At 47.4% G+C, this 19,371-nt stretch overlaps 1 protein-coding gene across 5 annotated transcripts in view; it reads left to right on the top strand.

Moving 5' to 3' along the window:
• The first annotated feature begins 947 nt into the window (after nt 1-947).
• The window catches only part of TP63 (tumor protein p63), an 87,348-nt gene continuing 68,924 nt past the window's right edge, over nt 948-19,371 (top strand). For 2 of the 5 annotated variants that reach the window (XM_055817440.1, XM_055817444.1), the window contains exon 1: nt 948-1,074. In XM_055817440.1, coding sequence (XP_055673415.1) covers nt 1,027-1,074 — 48 coding nt within the window. In that variant the 5' untranslated portion in view covers nt 948-1,026. Of the gene's footprint in view, nt 1,075-4,535; nt 4,844-5,146; nt 5,327-19,371 lie in introns of those variants that run through there. The other 3 variants (XM_055817441.1, XM_027787333.2, XM_055817443.1) reach the window with 3 other exon arrangements.

Raw genomic sequence — 19,371 nt, 5'->3', positions numbered from 1 at the left:
TTTTTTGTTTGTTTTTTTTTTCTTGCTGTCTCTTTTTTTTTTTTTTTTTTTTTTTTGCGTTTGTTTTTTAAGGTTTGTAGAAACTCCGAGCCACTTCTCCTGGAAGGAGAGTTACTACCGATCAGCCATGTCCCAGAGTTCACAGCCCAGGGAATTCCTCAGCCCAGAGGTGCTCCAACATATCTGGGACTTCCTGGAACAGTAAGTAGCCTTTACATGGAACCTGTGGAAGGAGGTGTTTTGGGGCAGGAGGCCTCTGTAATTAGGCTGCTCAGGGGACTGGTGCTGGGGGTATTGGAGCCTTCTGCACATCTCGATTAGAAGAGGCGAGTGTGAGTCTATGATGACTGACAGCTGTTGAGCTCTCAAGAGGTTCTGCATCCAGGCTATGGGGAACAGATACAGAGATCATCAGTGACACTGACTCTCCTCAAGATCTTTGGATGCTGAGCTGACTGATTTCCAGCATGTGGTCACTTAAGGTGGAGGACTGTCATTTTCCTCTAAGAAAGTGAGGTCATTACTCTGTGTCCAGGCTGCACGTTTTCCCCTTTTGCTGATGCCAGGGAAGGAGAGGAGGTGGAGATAGTGCAGAGTTCACCCTGTCAGGTCCATTGAAGGAAATAAGACTCTCTTCCCATTCCTGACTTGCCATGACTGATGTTGAGACAGTTACTGCTATAAATCCTCCAAGAGTTCTGTCTTTCAGTGATTTAACTCTTACCTCATTTTTCTGGTCAAGCAAGTGAAACGCCCCTCCAGGCCCTGTCCTGTTCAGGGGCTGTTAGCATAGCGGGTAATGAGGTAGTTGTTCATTAGTAATTATTGCAACTGGTTTGTGGTCATGCCTAAGTCCTGGATGACACCCTAGCTGGGGAGTGGAGGGGTGAGCAAAGAACAGATTTTGGCCAATTTTAACTGTATTACTCTGTTCTTCTCAGGCCAATATGCTCGGTTCAGCCGATCGATTTAAACTTCATTGACAGCCCATCTGAAAATGGCCCTACAAACAAAATTGAAATTAGCATGGACTGTGTCCGGGTGCAGGACACGGAGCTGAATGACCCAATGTGGGTGAGTATAGAGAAGAATTTCCTTCACTTTTGGGGACAGATGGGTTCATTAGGTCTCTTCTCCCAGATAACTAGTGAGAGGACAAGAGGAAATGACCTCAAATTACAAGGGGAGGCTTAGACTGGGTATTAGGAAAACTTCTTCACTGAAAGGGTGGTCAAGCATTGAAACAGGCTGCCCACAGAGGTGGCAGAATCACCATCCCTGGAAGGCATTTAAGAAACACATAGATGTGGTGCTTAATGACGTGGTTTAGTGGTGGATTTGGCAGTTCTGGGTTGATGGTTGGACGTGATGATCTCAAAGGTCTTTTCCAACCTAAATGATTCTATGATTTCTTTCTGCATTGCCCTGGGGCCATCTTCCCCCTCTTGGTGGAGGAGCTGTGGCAGCTGTCTGTGACTGAGGAAGTTCCTCCTCCCTTGGCCTGTTGTGCCCACCCACAGAGGCTGGCTGGGAGCATGGCTCTGCTGAGTGACCCTGGTGGTGAACAGCAGTTCTGTACGTGTGGCTAAACTGGATGGTGTGTTACCCGCAGTGAGGCATCGCTCCTCTGTGCTTCTCCGGGGCTGCAAGGGTGAGCAGGCTGGCTCCTTACCTGCTGCTTGCTCCTCTCCTGCAGCAGCAATGGCAGGAGAGGGATGAAGCATCTGAACGGACAGAAGAGCTGAGGAGTCTTTTGCACTTGCCTGGCTGCTCAGCTGTCTCTGGTCTCTCCCTGCTTAGAGCTAGTTTGTGTAGCCTTAGGGTTGAAATAGTTGGTATTCTAGGCACAGCTGCAATTTTGCTGACCAAGGGCAGGGGTTCTTCACCAGTTTTTCTTCTCTTGAAGGTCAGATGTGAATGAAAGCTTGGTTTCAAACCGTGGTTGGGTTTTTTGCCTCTTGTGTCTCCAGACAGGCAAAGCTAGAGAGTGTTTGTAACAGGTCTTGGCCATCAGTGTCTTACCAGTATGGCTCAAGACTGGAATGCAGATGAGGCACTGGTGGTTGCTGGTTCATCGCCTTTGGCACAAACTGACCAGCTCTTAACAACAGTTCTGATGAAGAAGCCAGGTACTGCACTCTCCTGAAATCCCTCCTGCTCCAGCCTGCAAGAGTGTGAGCTGTTTGTGTCCTGTTTCTGTTCTTCCTGGGTTTTATATACCTAGGGGTAAAAATCACACGTAGTTTTAAGTCTGTGTTGGTATCTGCAAATTTTCTTGTTCCTCTGTATTTTCATCCTGAGAAACTGTGTCAATTAATTCCCTGGCTAATTAATCACCATTTTTAACGTGCCCGATGATGGTGTGTTAGCAGTCTACATCCTGGCAGTGTTTGTAACCTGAAGGATTGCATCTGCAAGGACAGAGCTTCCAGGTCACACTGATTGCAGTCCCCAGTGACAGAAGGCTTGACCTGTTACTGCTGCTCTGGTGTGACTGCTGAGGAGACTGCTGTGCTCTTCTATTTCCTTGCAAGATTGCAAAAGGTAAAAAAAGCCTCTTTGAAGTTGGGTATGCGCTTGGCTAACGTGGTGAAGTTAATCCACGCACACAAAGAGAAGTGACTGACATCAAGTCTGGTTATCTCTTTGATTCTGCATTTGGGTTGGGCACAGAGGCGTGGTGTGCAAGCCTTCAGTCAGCATCTGGATCTCGGCTTTTTCCAACACCATAGCACAGCTCCAGTAAAATGGTGTCTCTTCAACAGCTAGCCCAAAAGATTATCTGTGTTTAGAGGGGCTCCTAGTTTTCAAAGTGAGTGGTAATGTTCTGTTTGAACTAACTATGTCCTCTTAAAGAAAACAATCCCCAACAGTTTAAAGGTCATCAGCAGAAACTTTGTCTTTTCCATGCTCAAAACTGAACTCGCTGCACTGAGTGCTAGCAAAGCTTCCCCGTCTCCAGATCCTCCGTGAACTCTCTGCAGAGCACTGTGGTAGCTGGCAGGCTTACTTGAAACCCTTGTTCTGAGTGTCCCTCTCCTGCCTGTGGTGCAGTGAAATATGAATGGAAAATGCCCTCCTCTTGTCCTCTCTGAGCACTGCTCAGGTGAGCGCTGGGGCCAGGAGAGGAGGGCAGGCAGCTTTTGCTACGCAGTTACCTCTTGCTTATAATGGGTTTGATCCCAGCCTTGCAGGAGGCATTTCTGGAGAGGCTGAGCTGCACGGTGACTTCTTTTAAGAAGTGTTTTCCACTGACATGACAAGCCAAAGGGGGAGTGGGGAAATTCCATCCCATCCTCACCCTTACTGTAAGGCAGCGGCTCAGAGTACACTAATGTATGTACATTAATAAATGTTCCAGTTTGTCTTCAGTGGAAGACAGCACCTTCTCTCAGTTGAATGCCGGACAAAAGACTTTACAAAGCAAAATATGCATCGCAAACCTGTGCAAACAGCCCGTCTTTTTAAATGAGGAAAGCTCTTTTTACTCCCCTTACCACCACCACCACCTCCCTATAAATTTGCAAACGTCCCTGACAGGTGACAACTCCCCCTTGCAGAGGAGTCCGTGTTTGCTTTGCTGTTTCTGGGGCTCGTAGCCGCTGCAGCTTGCATTGGCGGAGAATGTGTAGCCTGGGGCAAGGTGTTTGCTGTTTGTCGGCTTTAATCTGAAATACCTTACAACCCTCTTCCCCTCCAGCTTCTTTTTTCCTCTGGATAGCTTCGGGGCAAGAGCTCCCCTTGCACCTGTCTCTTCTGTAACCTCAGCCATGTCACTTCCAGACACGAGGTGCTGCACGCAGCTGATTGCAGCAAAGAGTTGAAGAGGGCAGATAAACACAAAGGAATGCAGCAGAAACAGAGGGGCCCTGGGAGATGAACAGTGAGATGAAGGCAGAGTGCTTTTTATTATTAGATTTGTCTTAGGAAAAGAGCGAGGCCACCTTTTATCCAAAATGTACCACCACGTGAGATTTAAATAAGTGCAAAGCAATTAAGACTGGTTTATTTAAAGCAATTGTCCTTATGTGGACTTTAAGGCAATCCCAGGCAGCCTCTAAAATAAGCTCTGTACCTTCTTGCAACTTATGGCTGAAAAATGAAACTTTCAGCCTTAAAAAGATGTCTGGCCTTGATCCCAAGAGTTGTGTTGGCAAGAGCTGTGGGGTTTTTTCTTTTAATTATTATTATTATTTAATTTGGGGGGGATACAGTTGCTTGTTCACAACAGAGCTGGCAGGGGGGAAGGAGCTACAGTGGAGCAGTGGCCACAGGTGGGCTGGAAAATGAGCCTGAGTCCTGCCCTGCTGAACACCCATCAGTGGCTGCATTTCAAAGCAACGAACGCTTTTGGGGAGAGAGCTGGAGAAGAAGGTCGGGTGACAAAGAAATCTCTATTGTCTGAGCTACAGCTGTGTCTCTTGCTGAGCCAAGACTTTTCAGTTCTTGCACTCTTGTTTTTGAGGAAGGAATGTTCTTCCTGTGTCCCATATAAGAAAGGGGCAAGAGAAACTGGTGATCACCACTACCTTGGCATTAAAAGAGCTGGAGGGGACAGGAAGAGGGTTTGTGGGTCTGGTGTAACATTAGACAGTCAGCCGCCTTTCCAGGCTGTGTGCCTTGTGACCGGCTCTTTCACAATGTCCTGGGTGGCCCATCTGTGAGGCTGCTGCTGTGCCCCTTGCTCTCCCATGGCTTTAACCACAGGCAGGCTGGGAAATCCCAGCAGAGATCTGCCTTTTTGCATAACTGGAGTGAGGGGCTGGTGGTCCCTGTGGGTGTGGAGAACATTCAGTCTCTGCCATGGCCCTGGCACAGGAAGGAGCTGCAGATGGCCAGGAAGGTAAGTTGATTGTGCGTCCCTGTGGGCTACGTACCGTTTGTTAGGCCTGCCAATGAAGGTGGTCCCCAGCCCCTTCCCTGAGCAAGGATGCGGCTACCAGCTGTGGGGTCTGTGATGGGGTGGTGGCCAGCTCTCTGCATTCAAGAGGAACACTGGTCTCAAAAGCTGTATCCTCCAGTGCTAGAAACCAGCTAAACTTATAGGAATATTTTTTATTTTTTTTTCCCCTTGGATGACTAAATGCCCTGGAGCTACAGGCAGGAGGGGTCTGGAGACCGCTCGAAGAACTTGTGTGGCAGCGCAATAACCCCTGCGTTGCCTTGGAGCCCTCCTGGTGTGCTGTCAGCCTGCCGTACCAGGTGTAAAACTGCTTTTCTTACCATCCCTCAGAAGTCCTTTAAACTGCTCGCCAATGCTAAGAGATGCTGGTCTGGGCCCAAGCAAAGCTGGTTTGGGCTAAGGACTTCAGTGGGCAATATCCAGGTAAAATTGTTTTTTTAAGGGCTTGCAGAGTCTGAAATTTTTCTGCCACCATCCCAGCAGCATGTCCAGGGCTTCAGGGACCTCTCTGGCAGGAGCAGGAGTGCTGTCCCCAGTGATGGAGCAGCTCATCCCCCTCCCCCTGTACATACTTTCCTTTCATGCCCCTGAGCAAGCCGTCGTCCCACAGCCCCTTGCCTAACCAGTTCAGTGGAATGCCTTTTCCCCAGACAGTCGCTGTGGTCAGAGTTTTCTTAACCTGGATCTGTCCCTCCCCATAAAAGGGAGAGAGAATTCCTTGCCATTTTTTTTTTTTTTGCTTTGTTTTATTTGTCCTTCCTCATCTTCTGCAAATAATGGTGGGGATTTGCTGTATGTGGCTTGTAGGCACTCTGTGGGGTGGGTTTGTGCCCTGGGGATGCTGCTGTGGGTGCTTCAGACAGGGCTGTGTCCTTTTGGGTTTGGGTCCTCAGCTTCACAGGCTGTGGGTGTCCCAAGTCTGGTGGCTACAGAAATTTTGAAGTTGCATCATGTACTTTATAGTTCTAAAAATGAAAGCTCCAGCTCTGTAACTTTGCTGTTCTGCTTTATACACAGAGGTGGAGATGAAAGTAGGTTGTAGGGGAGACTGGATGAGGCCCATACAGAGGTGTTGAGGGCCTCAGCTCTTGCACCAATGACAAATCTCAGAGTTGGTATTTGATGCTTCCCAATGGAAACAAGAAACCTCTCCCAGTCTTAACCAGCTGTAGGCTCATGGAGGTGCCACCTTATGCACCTCCATGTGCTGAAGCAGCCCAGCAAGCTGGAGAGGAGTGAGGCTGAGGCCCCTGCAGAGCTACTCTGGCCCCAGGTGGCTGCTGGCTCTCTTCTGCATGCTCTCAGCCTTAGCACAGTGTAAATCGGTTCAATAATTCATTTCTGGTGACCATACAACGAATTCCTGGGCCCCCAGGAGCCCCTCACCTGGGAACTGTGGTCAGGATCAGGTGTGCAACAATATGATGGACAGACATGAAAAAACCCAACCCACTGTCCAGAAGGATGTCCGTTGCATCCTATCCAATGACTCAATATTAAAGCACAGGCTCTGATCTTTAACTTTTAATTGCTTGCTTTAAAAGTGTCTTTCTGTGTCAGGAGAAGAGAACTTTTCTTGTTGCAAGGTAATGGCTGAGGAAGCAAATGAAAACTGGTTAAAGGGTAGTGGGACTGCAGGACAGGGAGGACATCCCTGTGTACTGACAGCGAGGCAGGGAGTTGGTGTGGCAGGTGCAGTGTGGTTGGGTAGTGCAGGGCGAGTGTCTTGGTGCAGGGACTGACTAACGCATGGTGCATGCTTCCCAGGGCTCTGGCAGGTGCTGCAGCCCTGCATTTTGTTGGGAAATGGCTTTGCACCTGGAGGATAAGGCCAATTTGATAAGGAGATGCAGCAAAGTGGGTTGTGTGGCCATCGGTTTCCATGCCTAAGTGTTCCCAGATTGATCGTGGAAAGGAAGGAAGGTCTTTGTACAGCACAGGGATGTGATCAAAGCTTTTATTACTGTCTGGTTTGTGCTTGAGAGAGTTTGAGGCTTGCCAAGTTTCTCTTCTTTGTGGGTATTTGTTCGTTCCATAGCTGTGCAAAGAAAGTTGAAATTATGCAAAAGCATTTCCATAATGAGCAAATGCATTATTCTGTTGGAAGTTCCCCTCCAGCACCTCTTGTTTGCAGTTGAACTCATAAGCTCTCCTAGTTTAGGCTTGGCTTTAAACATTCAGCAGAATTACCATCTGCAGCGTAGGTCCCTCCAAACAATCTAATCATCACACTTAAGGCTGTAGGTCCGAATCCAGAACTGGTCAGTCCTTTCAGATAAAGGATGCACATAGAGAATGCATTTGTACATTCAGTTTGGCCAAAGCCTGAAGACTTCTCTCGTTCTGCCTGTAGTAAAGACATATTCATGTTTCTTTAAAATAATTTTTCACCAGCTCCTTTTCCTGTGCTTTTTCGCCCTGGTTCTGGCTGCAGACCAGGGCTGGCTGCATTTCTTTTTGTAGGAGTGCAGGCGGTTGATGAGTGTTGTTACATCAAGTGTTTTAATGCCAATTCCCTGAATTTTCAATGGTATTGAAGAAAACCAATGGGTGATCCGTCTGCTGTGCTATAAATCACTTTAGTACTGTATTTAAAATTCCTTTAACACTTTTGCCCTTTCAGTATCTTGCTTTAGATTCATCTTGGGAAGGAATAAACTAATTCTAAGCTGAAAAGAGCAAACCTGCTGGAAGAGAGCAGTCTGTGAGACAGGGCGTTTTGCATTGGTTCTGGGCTGGCCTCTGTGGAGGGCTGGCTTTAACTCCCCAGCTCCTACAAGCACCTGAGGTGGAAGTGTTGCAAGTCCTGTCATCTGCCTACATGCAAATATCTCTGAACAAAAGCAGCAGTCAATTCAGAAAACACCATCCCCAAGCAGCTAGGCCTGCCTCCAAAGGTTTCCATGGTGCTGCACATGCTGCTTGCTTAAATATGGAGCAATAATGTGTTGGAACTTCTTTTAGGTCTTTAAAAGGTCTGCACAAGCTTAATCAAAACACATCTTGATCTTGGAGCAACAGATCGTAGGCACTTTTGCCTCCCAAGCAAGTTTAAGATTTATGATGTCTTGGTGTGAATTTCACTGTATGTTTCTATCTAGTTGATAGGATTTTCCACCCCACCCCCTTTTTTTTTCTTCTCTTTCTGTAAACTATAAACATAATTCTCATATTTGTTGGGAGCACTTTGATTGGGTTAGAGCCCATACTTGGTAAAACCTTTGGGCAGCTGGAGTTTCAGCAAGCTACGGAGAGCAGCTTGAACACCAACAGGAGTGGAGCGGCCATCCCCAAAGTTCACCTTCCTCTGGACTTTGTTTGTTTTGGTTTTTTGTTGTTTGATTTTGTGTGGTTTGGTTTTTTGTTTTTTTTTAAACAAATTGCTGAAAGGAGGGAAATGAGGTTTTTTTCTTCTTGTTAGCTGGAGACGGAGTGATGAATTGAGCTTTCCACATCCAGCCAAATGATAACTTTGCCAAGCTTTGTAGCACCCCCTTTGTAGGGTGAGAGCGATGGAGAGGACATCACAGTGCAGTTGCAAGCTGCAGTGCTGGCCGTGCCTGGGAGGGGTGGCCAGGCTCACAAGGTGGTCCTTTCACGCTAAGACAAACCTGGAGCGCAGCCCTGGGAGCGTCCCACTCCTCTTCCTTGTCCAACACAGCCAAAGCGTTTGTGCTGCAGTGAGCTGTGGGGTGTAGCTTTTGTTTTTAAAGTCCTCTCTTGCATTAATTGGGATTCTTGCTTTGAAGAGTCTTATGCGTCCAAAGTCTCACTACATATGTTGCTTTGTGGTTCTGCAGATCCTGCCCACAGTCCTGTTAATGACTATTATTTTTTCCTCCAACATTTCACGAGGAGACTTTTGGGCTAGGTAATGCTTTATTCTGAATGTCTCTACCATCTACTTTCTACCTCACTGTCACTGATTTGATAGCATTGAAATTAATGAGGGAGTGAATTGTCAAGCAGTCACAGAAAATTAAATCTATCTCTGTGAAGCATAGATTAAGGAGTGGTTTGTGGCCTGGGTTAGTTTGTTCACTACTGAATGAACTCTGCTAATCAGCATTTGAATTTGCAGAGATTAATGAAAAATCAAAGGAGTTTTCAGTAATGAGTGTAAATGTCACTCCAAAAGCACGGGGTTTTATCTTCAGCCTGCTTAAATAGAAGGAAAAGATACCCTGAAGCACTCCTCTTTGAGGGCATGGATGGGTACAGTGGGTCTGATGGTGATGTCCATACTGGATTAAAATTAAAGTCAGGAACTAAAGCAATCAATCTTTTTGGGAAGGTCTCTGCCCAGATAACTGAACCTGTTCACCCTATGGCGGTTGCCATAGTGGTGGTGGACATGGCACGTGAGAGCAGACAGAGGGCACCCAGACAAAGACCAGCACTGCAAAATACACTTCTGCATAGGAAATGAGGAACAGCTGGGCTCCCTGGCTGCCCCTGGGTGTATGTTGTGGCCCAACCCACCAGGGCAATACAGGGTGGTGATGTGCTCACATGAGAAGCAGGAACGGCCATTGATTGCAGGGTTAGGGTTTAACCAGAGATTTGGGAGACTGTTCTTGAAGTATTGCGAAGCGATAACTTTTTTTTTAATACTGGGTTATGGTACAAGGGCTTGGGTAGGAAGGAGCTGGCAGCATAGCAGAGGGCAGCTGGAAAGAGCTGCTGTGGCTGTGTTTATGAACACTGGTGTGTTTCCCGAGAGCAATCTGTAGTTTATATAAGATAAGGGAAGAATAACACTTTCCCCTCAGCTGCTTGTGCAACAACCCTGGTCTGTCAACAGTTGCTCCTCTCTGGTAATTAAAAACAAAGACTCTAATCTGTCGCTATCTCCTGTTTTTTCCCTTTCCCTGGCCAGAGCACTCTGTCTCTGGGATGCGGGCTTGTGCCATGACCCAGTCCCACCTCCAGCTGGAGGGATGGGGCTGTTCATGCTGCTCAGGAGCAATATTCATTAATTTTCTTGTGTCGCTTTCTCCCTCTTGCTTTTGCAAAATATTTTATAAATATGGGGGGAGGGTTGTCAATCATGCTGTGCTGAGCATCTGAAGATCTTCCTCAGGCAAAAATGCAGTTTGAATGTTGATTTTTAATATGACAAAAGGTCTGCTGATAGCGGAGGCTTGAACCCCCGAAGTCCCCTTGTCATGTCTCCATCCGTGAGTGTCCACCGACCCGTGTTTTTGCACCCATCTGTGCAAAAGTGCCTGCTCAAGTGTCTGCTGGCCAGCGGTTTTGCAGGCTTATCAGCTGCCTTGCAAAGATCTCTGTGTCCAGGTGGTTGTTTCCTTTTATCTCTAAGCATTTTTAGTGAAAGCAAATCTTTTTAAAGAAGACAGTTACCAGGGTACAAAAAGAAGTAGGAAAATGATACTAAAGGAGAACCAGGAATAAACACACCTTTTGATAAATCATCTGTATGCTTGGTGCCCTGCATTGTATACCAACTGTGGGAAGCGTGTCCCTGCTGGCACTTTGGTGGGAATGACCTGCCTTTGATGGGGTTAGAGGGATTTTTGGCTGTGCAGACGGTGGGGAAGGCGTAGGGACCTTGCATCATCTTGGCTGGAGGGCTGAATCTCTCCAAAGGAGTGTCTTGCTCTTATTAGGTGGAGCTCAGCAGCTGGAGGGCAGAGTCCCTGGGGGCTGCGTGCACCCTTCCTAAACCAATATTGCACAGCGGTTGTGAAGGGAACTGGTTTTGTTTCACAACTCCTTTCCACCTTCCCTCTCCCTGCTTCCCCCCATGTAGCGTTATCTCCTGACATGATGCCATTAACTCTCTAATTAGCCCTAGGGGTGTTCTGGGGGAGATAACGAGGCTATAGGAGCTCAAATAGCAGCGTGCAGATGTTTACCCAGGGTCGGAGGGCAGGGCTGTTGTGACAGGCAATTGCCTTGGGGAGGGCTCGCTCCTGGGGGAAGGAGAAGCCAACCTGTGCATGGGCAGAGCCAGGAGCTGGGCTTTCCTCCGGCCCACAGCCAGTCCATCTCTTTACCTTGCAGTTTTAAAAACTGGGGAGGGTGTGATGGAGGAAAGTGCAATTGGAAGTTCTTGGAAGAAAGGATTGATTCTCAGCACCAAGGACTTGCAGCCAGGGCATATTTCTAGCTTGAAGGCTCGTACGCTTGAGTGCTTTCTAAAGGAAGTTCTGGGCATCAGACCTGTCCCTGGGTCAGTGATGGGGAAGCCAGGAGGGCATCAGATCTTCTTGTGGGTGCAGCAGAGCAGTTAAACCTACAGGAGCTGGGGGTGCTCATCCCTCTCCTGCCTATGGGTGCACCTCACATGCAGTGCTGGGAGCAGCCAGCCGGGAATGTGCACAAGGCTGTAACCAGTCAACAGCAGGCAGGATGCTGCCTTTCAGCAACATATTTTTCTTTTATTTTTATTGGGTTTATTTATTTTGTCTTCCCATAGATTACTTTTTTTTTTTAAACAAAAAAAAGGGGGAAGTCCCTGTTTCAGTATGTGCTGGGTTCTTTTTCTTCTCTTTGTGGTTTGAGCAATGAAGCTCTGCATGAGTTTTCAAAGGCAGAGGGTGACTTTTACTTTCAAAAATGTATTTTCTTTTTGCTCTGGCTGCCTGCTATTGCAGTCTATCACATCTGTCCCTGTAAAGTCTTCACAGAAAGATTTCCAAAGCCAAGTGGCAGAGCCTTGGTTTTTGAGCATTCAGCAGTTATTCAGATGTAACAAACAGCAAAAAAACCCAAATCCCACATTCTATTTTATTCTCTCCTCCTGTTATCTCAGTCCTAATTTGTAAACACTTCTGAGCTGAGCGAATGTCACAGTCTGTGGTGATGCAGTTGATCCAGATGCTATTTTTATAAGAGTGGAGAGGACTGAGCAGGTTATTTTTTTTTCTTTGATCTGCAGGAAATTCTGCATGAACCGCCTAACATGCAGGCAGGTGTGCACACACACACCCCTTGTACAAGAAATTTCAGTCTCCAATTAACGCTACAGTTGTGGCAATGCTATTTTAGTCATTGTGATTTAGGGCACTTATGTTGCATCCAGGAAGGGTTATTAAGAACTTGTGAGTGGTACCAGTGAGAGAGGCTGAGACAAACCATATAACAGCATGGGGAAAGTGCATTCAAAGAAAGCATTTGAATCAGCAGTTTGACTTGGCTGATGCCTCATTTTGGAAACTTAGGGGTCTTGTTTGCATATTATTTTGTTCTTCGACATACCTGCAGTAGCCACAAAGCATTTCCAGAAGTTTTCTAAAACATCTGAGTCACACCTGGGAGGGACACAGCTGAAACTTTCAAATCTAACTAGCAATTACTGCTTTTAGTTTCCTATAGTATTGGAGGTAAATTGTTTTAAAAAGACTTCCTTTCCCAAGGATGAGCAGCTCTGTGGGGTTTTTTTTTGGTTTTTTGTTTGTTTGGTTTTTTTAAGTTAAATCCAACTAAGCATTCAACTCCTGATGCTTTGGGTTGATTTCTTTATTTTCTAGTTTGTTATTTTTCTCTTTGGCATAGGGGGGAGCTTGTTGGACAAGAAGAATAAAGTTAAACCTTGTTCATCTGGCCTCAGTATGAAGTAATTCTTTTCAACATGTGAAAGGAGGGCCTTTACCCAAATCTGTTTGCTTTTTCTGACTAGGCTAATCGGTATCATAAGGTATAATCGCTACCTGCAAAGATTGTCTTGCCATGGCTTTTCGACCATCACAGTTGCAAAAGGACTGATGTTGGTTTCCCTTGGAGGTCTGTCCAGAAGGCTCAGATAAATGATAACTATCGCTGTCCCATTGCTAGGAAGTGAGTGTGCAGGCTGAGGAGGTGGGAGGTGTCCCTTTGGTTTTGTGACTCAGCCGTTGGAGCACAAGCTATTTTGGGCTGTCAGGTTTCCCTCTGAGAGCCTCGAAGAGATGCTGCCTTGCTGCTTTTAGGTTGTTGGAGACTCATCTGTGGGAAATCTTTGCATTTGCAAAAGGAGGGAATCAAACGAGACCCTAGGAGCTTCCTTTACTCATAATATAAGGCAGACAGGCAAGTGATCAAGCCTTTACTCTTCCCTTGTGCCATTGGTGTTGGTATGAATAGTTAAGGCATGACAGCAGCCTGTGGGCTGGGGGAAGCATCTTATGAGGAGGGTGCATTTAGGTCTGAATCCAGTGAAATAAGGTTTGGAGCCCTGGGGTGATGAGAGCGGTGCACTTGTGCCTGGGTTGCAGCAGTGCTGGTGGCCGTAGTGTCTGGTACATGCTCTGTTACCTCCTGCTGCCCCTGTCACGGTGGTTGTGGCCTCCTTTGTGTTGCTTGTGTATGACTGATTTGCAAAAAAAACACTTGTCCAGCATCCACTTCAAGGTGACTGCACAGGCTAATGCCTCTGAAACCCTGAGCCAGGTTGGGGCTGTGTGTACAGAGGGCAGGGATTTGTGCTGACATGTCAATTTATTCATGCTATATACCCTTCTCCTCATGTTTGACATGCAGATCTCTTTGGATAAACTTCCACATATCTCTCTGTAGTGCATCTGGGTGTTGCTTCACCCACAGCCACCTCCAGCCACCTGTGGGACAGAAGATAGCAGATACCTAACACAACAGTGCTGCATTAATGACTTGGAAAAGGAGGATCTTCTGGGTTTCATAGCACAGCTAGTAAAAGAGGTTTTTTGCAATGACTCACTGAGGTTGGGAGATCTGTGTATGTACCTTCTGCTCCTCTTTCCTTCCCTTCAATATCTTTTGGACTTATGGGCTGGTACCAAAACCTTGACAGCGTTCAGGGGTCAAAATGGTCCTCTGAGCAGAGCAGAACTTTTCCTTGCTATTAGACAGAAGAAAATCCACAGGTGACTTCTACCTTGATGTCCAGCTCTGTGCAAGCTTTGCAGTGGTGCTATGAAGTGACCTGTTTGGCAAATGGTGCTGTGGCTGCTCCCTGCAAACCTTGCCTGTATCTCCAGATTAGTGCTTGTGCGGCTTTTTTGGCTTGTACCCATCTCGGGTGAGATCAGGAAAGTGCACAAGCTGTAGCCCCTGGTGTCAGGTGGTGCTGGGGTGGATGGAGAGGAGGGGAAGGGGCTGTGGCAGTGGTCTGTTGAGTTATTCCTGTGATGTAGGAAACCTGCCGTGTGCTCAGCAGGCTCTTGTTGGCAGTTCAGGAGCGCTGAAGGTGCGTGCGGCCCCAGCTGAAGCTGGGATGTTGCTGGTGGTGGTAGGTAGGGACCTCCCTTGGCTGGGGAGTGCTCAGTGCTCCTCTCTGCAGCCCATTCTTGAAAGCACCTCCTTGCATAGTCCTCGGTGAAGGAGAAATTGGGAAGGTGTGCGGGACGTACTCGAAACCTTTTGCTTTTGGGCCCAGCAGTCCTCCACTGAGCTGTGCTCACAGGGTTAGAGCTAAAGGAGGTACCTACCCTGCTTCTCGTGGCAAGGAGCTTTTGCAGAGTGGGGAGGCACTGCAGTTCTCTGTGTTTGCTCTTATGTTGGTTCCTACCTGAAGATGGTTTTGGCCCATTTTATTAGCAGCAGCAGTCTTATGAACATGCTGTCCATCTCTAGCCTGGTAAGAGGCTGGCGCGAGCTTGCAGTGACCTTTAATTTGCAGATTGGCAGGAACTGGTGGCTCCTGCTGCTGCCGTACGCTGGGGAAGGCAGAGTAGAGAGCCATTAGCACCCTGAGCAGCACAGCTGGCTTACTCGCATCTCCTGTGAATGTGGACTCCCCTCCCTGTGTGCCCAGAGAAGCTGGGGTTAAACAGTGCCTGGAGGTGAGGGAGCTGGCATGGCAGGGAGCAGCAGCTCCTAGGCAGAGGCTGCACAGAGGCGCTGGGTCCGTGGGTGGGTTCCAGCCCTGCTGGGACCCCTCTCCCCGCTGCAAAGCCCCCGTGGGCGGGTCGCTCACCACCCGCAGCGGGAGGTTTGGTGTTCGATGCAGCGCTGTTCGTGCGGGTACTCGGCAATTAGGCACCAGTCTGCTTGACAACAGGTCCTCAAATAAGAGCTCTGTCATTAGGCTGGGAGGGCAGGCCAAGCTCTGATCTGGATGTTTGGTTTCCTCTCTTTCCCCCTCCCCACTCCTTTAAAGAGGTGTTTTGTTTCCCTTTTCTTGATGGCACTTTACCCTGCTCTTCGGGAGCAGGCAAAGCGAGCCGCCTTTTGTTCTCACTGTGCACCCCGCTGGCTCGGTGGGACGGCAGCAGCGGACCCCTGGACCCCTTCCAGAGGGACAAGCCAACCCCGCTCCGGGAGGGCAGCTGGTGCTGCCCCTGGCACAGCCCAGACCTCGCACCACTGGCATGCTTGGGCATCTCCGCTCAGGACACTGGGACAGGATGGGGGACTCTGCTTGTTCAGAGTGAAATCACTGGGGCTGTTCTGATCTGCCTGTCCGCTCGCTCTGTTCTCCCAGAGGCTGTCTCAGCTAAGTGCTTTTCCCATCTTTCTTTCCAAAATCTTTAGTTTGCTGTGGGCACGGTGTCCAGGTGGTTTTTCCTGAGCAGTACTCAAACAACTTCTCCCATATATTAATTCAAAATTGCAAGTCCCTTTGGATGAGTTACCTTTTTTACTACTTTATTATTTTTTTTAACATTTCCTGGTTTAAGAGAGATTATTTTAAGATTTATTACTGTGGCGTGAGTTAGAAGTAATTGCAAAGGAGGGGAAAAAAATGTAGCTGGAGTGATGTCCTGCAAACACAGGACCTGTTGGCTGTGAGCATGGGCGAGAGCACACAGATGACTGAGAATGTAGCTGGATCACGGCGCATGTAACAGCGATTGCTTCTCGGAGAGCTCCCTGTGGGTTTTGTCCCAGACCTGCGTGCTGCAGCAGCCAGAGCTCAGCTGTGTTACTGCACCACCCGTCTTGAGTGCTGCATCTCAGTCTCTTCCCGAACATTTTGGGCTTTGGCAAAGGCAAAGCCTGTGCCTGAAAAAACACCCTGGAGTATTCTCAGAAAACAAGTAAACACGATAAGTTTCTTGGAGCAGCTCCTTTGGAGCAACTCTGTGCCTCTCTTTTGAGTTCCCAAAATTGTAGGAAAGTGACAAGGGAAAGTTATAATTTCCTTTCTTCTTTCTTCTGCTCTCTCTCCTTTTCTTTCTCCCTCCCTCTCTCTCTTCTGGTGTGTCATTTCCCCCCCTTCCCTTCGCTTGCTTTTTAGAGATTGGTGATAAGGAATTCTAACTACTTAATGAGCTGGGAGAGGCCTCTCTCCATTGGAGTGGAGGACTCCAGGTGGCACTTTGACAGATTGGACAGGTAAGGTAGGAGAGCCCCACCTCCTCCTCCTTGCCTATAGTTAGGTATATAAGGGAAACTTCAATTATGCAGAAAGGCACACTCCGAGTCCTGTTATCTTCCAAGTAGCATCACATATTTTTAGGGTCTTCTAGGGGGTGGGAGGTGTTTGTCAAAATCCTGGAGCCAGAAGAAAGAACAGCAGCACTGATCAATTTGACGGCTAACATGTTGTACCTGGAAAACAATGCCCAGTCCCAGTATAGCGAGGTAAGGACTCTAGGTTTGAGCTATAATATCTTCAGTATATTTTTAGTGAATGCATGCGATTTCTTCACCCTTGTAGTCCTGAAATTACGTGTAGAATATACACTTCTTTTCTGAAACTTTTGCACTTTACAATGGGCAGTGGAGTTTGCTGGGCTAAATACCTGAAGGAGAGTGAACTTTGAGTCTTTGAATTTGGGACCGTGAATTTGTTTGGGGAACCTTGATCAGTCAAACATAGCTTCCTTCCATTGGAGAAGCAAGGCAAAGCAGTCGCTTACTGCAGGCAATGTGTATAGGTTGTGTTCCTGTAGCAGTCCGAACAGTATCGGTGTTGACTGCATTATAACTCATTTACTAGTCTTTTATTGCCCAAATTGCTGCTCATTGTTAGAAGAGGATAGTATCTAGGAAATAACTAGAAATGCATTATAAATGCCTTCTTAGGTTACCTTTTAAAGTAAAATAATATAAAGACAAAGCTTCTCTGCTGCAAGTGTTGCATTAGCGTCCACACCAATAACTCTTTTACTCAGTGCTGTTAATACCTTTCCTTATGACTTGCAGCAGCAAGATATTTTATACAAGGTGTTTGTCTAAACATACGAGCATGAATGTGTGTACAATGGATGCATTTTGCTTTCTACAGCCCTTTCTACCGCGTGGATGTGAGTGGAATGCAAACTTCAGACGAAGCTTTATTTTTTTTAATTATTATTATTATTTTTTAAAATGTATTTAATCACTTTTAACCAACTGGGCCAATGTTTTGTGAGGTGGTAGTGGAGAGAATTGCCACACACTGTTGAAATCTTTGAGGAAGTTACCTGGGGTTGAGGGAGATCTAGCGACGATATTGGTTTACATTCCAGCAAAGACAGCAGCTGTGTTGACACTCGTCAGAATGGCAATGCAGCAAAAGCTCCTCTGTGCGTGTGTGTGAGTGTGCGCGCACATGTGTGTGTGTGTATTCCTGGTGAAAATGCTTGAAGTGGAGGGCATGGGGTACGAGACTTGAAGCAGACAGAAGCTCAGCCACTTGGAAAAGAAAACAAAATAGGAATTGCAAGGCCGGCAGCACAGCTAGAAGATGCAATAGCTGGCGAGGAAAAACCAGTTAAAAGTAGACTTGAGGCTTGCACACCTGGGATGGCAGGTTTGCGACTCGGGGGGAGCAAGGGGTAAATTGAAACCGGTGTGCTTTCCCCATCCCCTCTCCTGCGGGGAGTGCAGACGCCCAGTGTGCATGTGGGTTTTACCTGCTGCCGCCAGGCAGAAGACCCGAATTGGTGACTCTTTTCCACCCTCCCCAGGTTAATTATAAACTCTTAAATGTGGAGAGAGCACTTCTCACAGTGTTTGCTTGGCATTATTTGTCTGCTGCTATCTGATCAACTTTCGCTGAATAGCAGCAGTGGGGCTGTGGAGTCCCTATGGTTGACTTGCTGGGCTCATCTGTCAGAAGCTATGCGCTCAGGAGCGTTCTCGCTCCGCTTAAATGCTGCTAATCACCGTTGCTGTCAGGGGAAGTTTTTTAAAAGGCTTTAGCTCTGATTTATTTTTTTTTTTTTTCTCTCCCCATCACCAACCCCTCCCACCCCTCCTCCTTTCCCCTTCTTGGATTTGAACATGGTGCACTGACTTTGTTCAGCCAGTGAAGCATTGCACGCTGGGGAAGGCAAACCTGATTAGCATTGACTTGGCTGTATTTCTGAGGAAGAGCAGCCTTTCCAATGACTCCTCTCAAAAGAGAGGGAGACTCGTTAATGCTCAATTAAAACCTATTGGTGATGATGAACCTTGCTCATCCTAAGCTTGAAAACCAGGTGTAGGCTTTGGCATGGTTTCCTTAAAAAAGAAAAAAATTATAATAGTTCTCAGCGTAGAAATAGAAGTAATGATTTGTTGCAATTGGTGCTTGCTAGAGTTTAGATTTTAGAGCTGTTGCTGGATTGTGCAGAAGGCGGCCATACCAACTCATTAAAAACTTGCTGTAGACTATAGTTTGGGTTTAAAAACAGACAAAAGAATTCATTTGAAGGGGAGGAGTAATTTTTTTTCCCCTCCAATTTATGTCAAATTTTAAAATGGAAAGCAGGGAGTCCCCTCCTCCCCAAAGCTCGTTTCTTGGGGTGCTTGGCCCAGCTGCCCCAGGATGCTCGCTGCCTGCTTGCAGATGCCGAGCTCTGCTCTCTGTGCCAGCACACAGCCTGGGAACTGGCCCTTGCACAAGCCCCAGCGCAAGCTGCGTGGCCAGGGCGGTGAGCTTGCACCATCGCCCACAGCCCTACAGCACCCATGCCCGCAAGCGTGGTGCCGAATGCTGCGGTGGGATGAGGAATTCTTCCCAAATAGGAAAATTCTGGTTGTGAAAAGCTGAAAGAGGGGAGAAGGGTGTTGAAGTGAATCACAGCCCTGAAAGGCTGGAGATGGAACCTGCCCCAACCACTTTTGCAGCTTAATCTAACCCAGCATTTGATCTGGGCTGACTATAAGAACAATTAAGCCCTTTGTTGGCAGAGCACCGGACTTGATGACCCTGGAGATCCGTTTCTGTGTGTTTATGAGTAGGAGATGTGAAGAGGAGAGAGACGTTGGGGCGGTTATAATGGGATGATGAGGTGCTGATGTGCAGGAACCTTTTGGATCTCACTGTGTCTTCCTACCGCGTCTCTGCATCTGGAATTTTAGGTGTTGTGCACAAATGTTTGCAGAGGAACGTGCCCAAAATTGGGTGTGAAGAGTGTATCTGCAAGTTTGTCCATTCTTGTCCAAGTTTCCTGAGTACTGGGAAGCGAGGATGAGAGCACTAGAGATTCCCTTTGGAGACTCTGGATTCTTCTGCCGTTTGGCTGAGACAATGATGCAGAATTTGGAGTGTTTGCTGAAATCAAATTAAGGCATTGCCAAAAGGATAAACACCTCTTGTTCAAACACTGATAAGAAATGCGTGCTGTGATTTT

This window comes from Falco peregrinus, chromosome 12, assembly GCF_023634155.1.
Source record: "Falco peregrinus isolate bFalPer1 chromosome 12, bFalPer1.pri, whole genome shotgun sequence".
Classification (NCBI taxonomy): domain Eukaryota; kingdom Metazoa; phylum Chordata; class Aves; order Falconiformes; family Falconidae; genus Falco; species Falco peregrinus.
The sequence above is the reverse complement of the archived record's forward strand: the minus strand, read 5'-3'. Positions and strand labels throughout refer to the sequence as shown.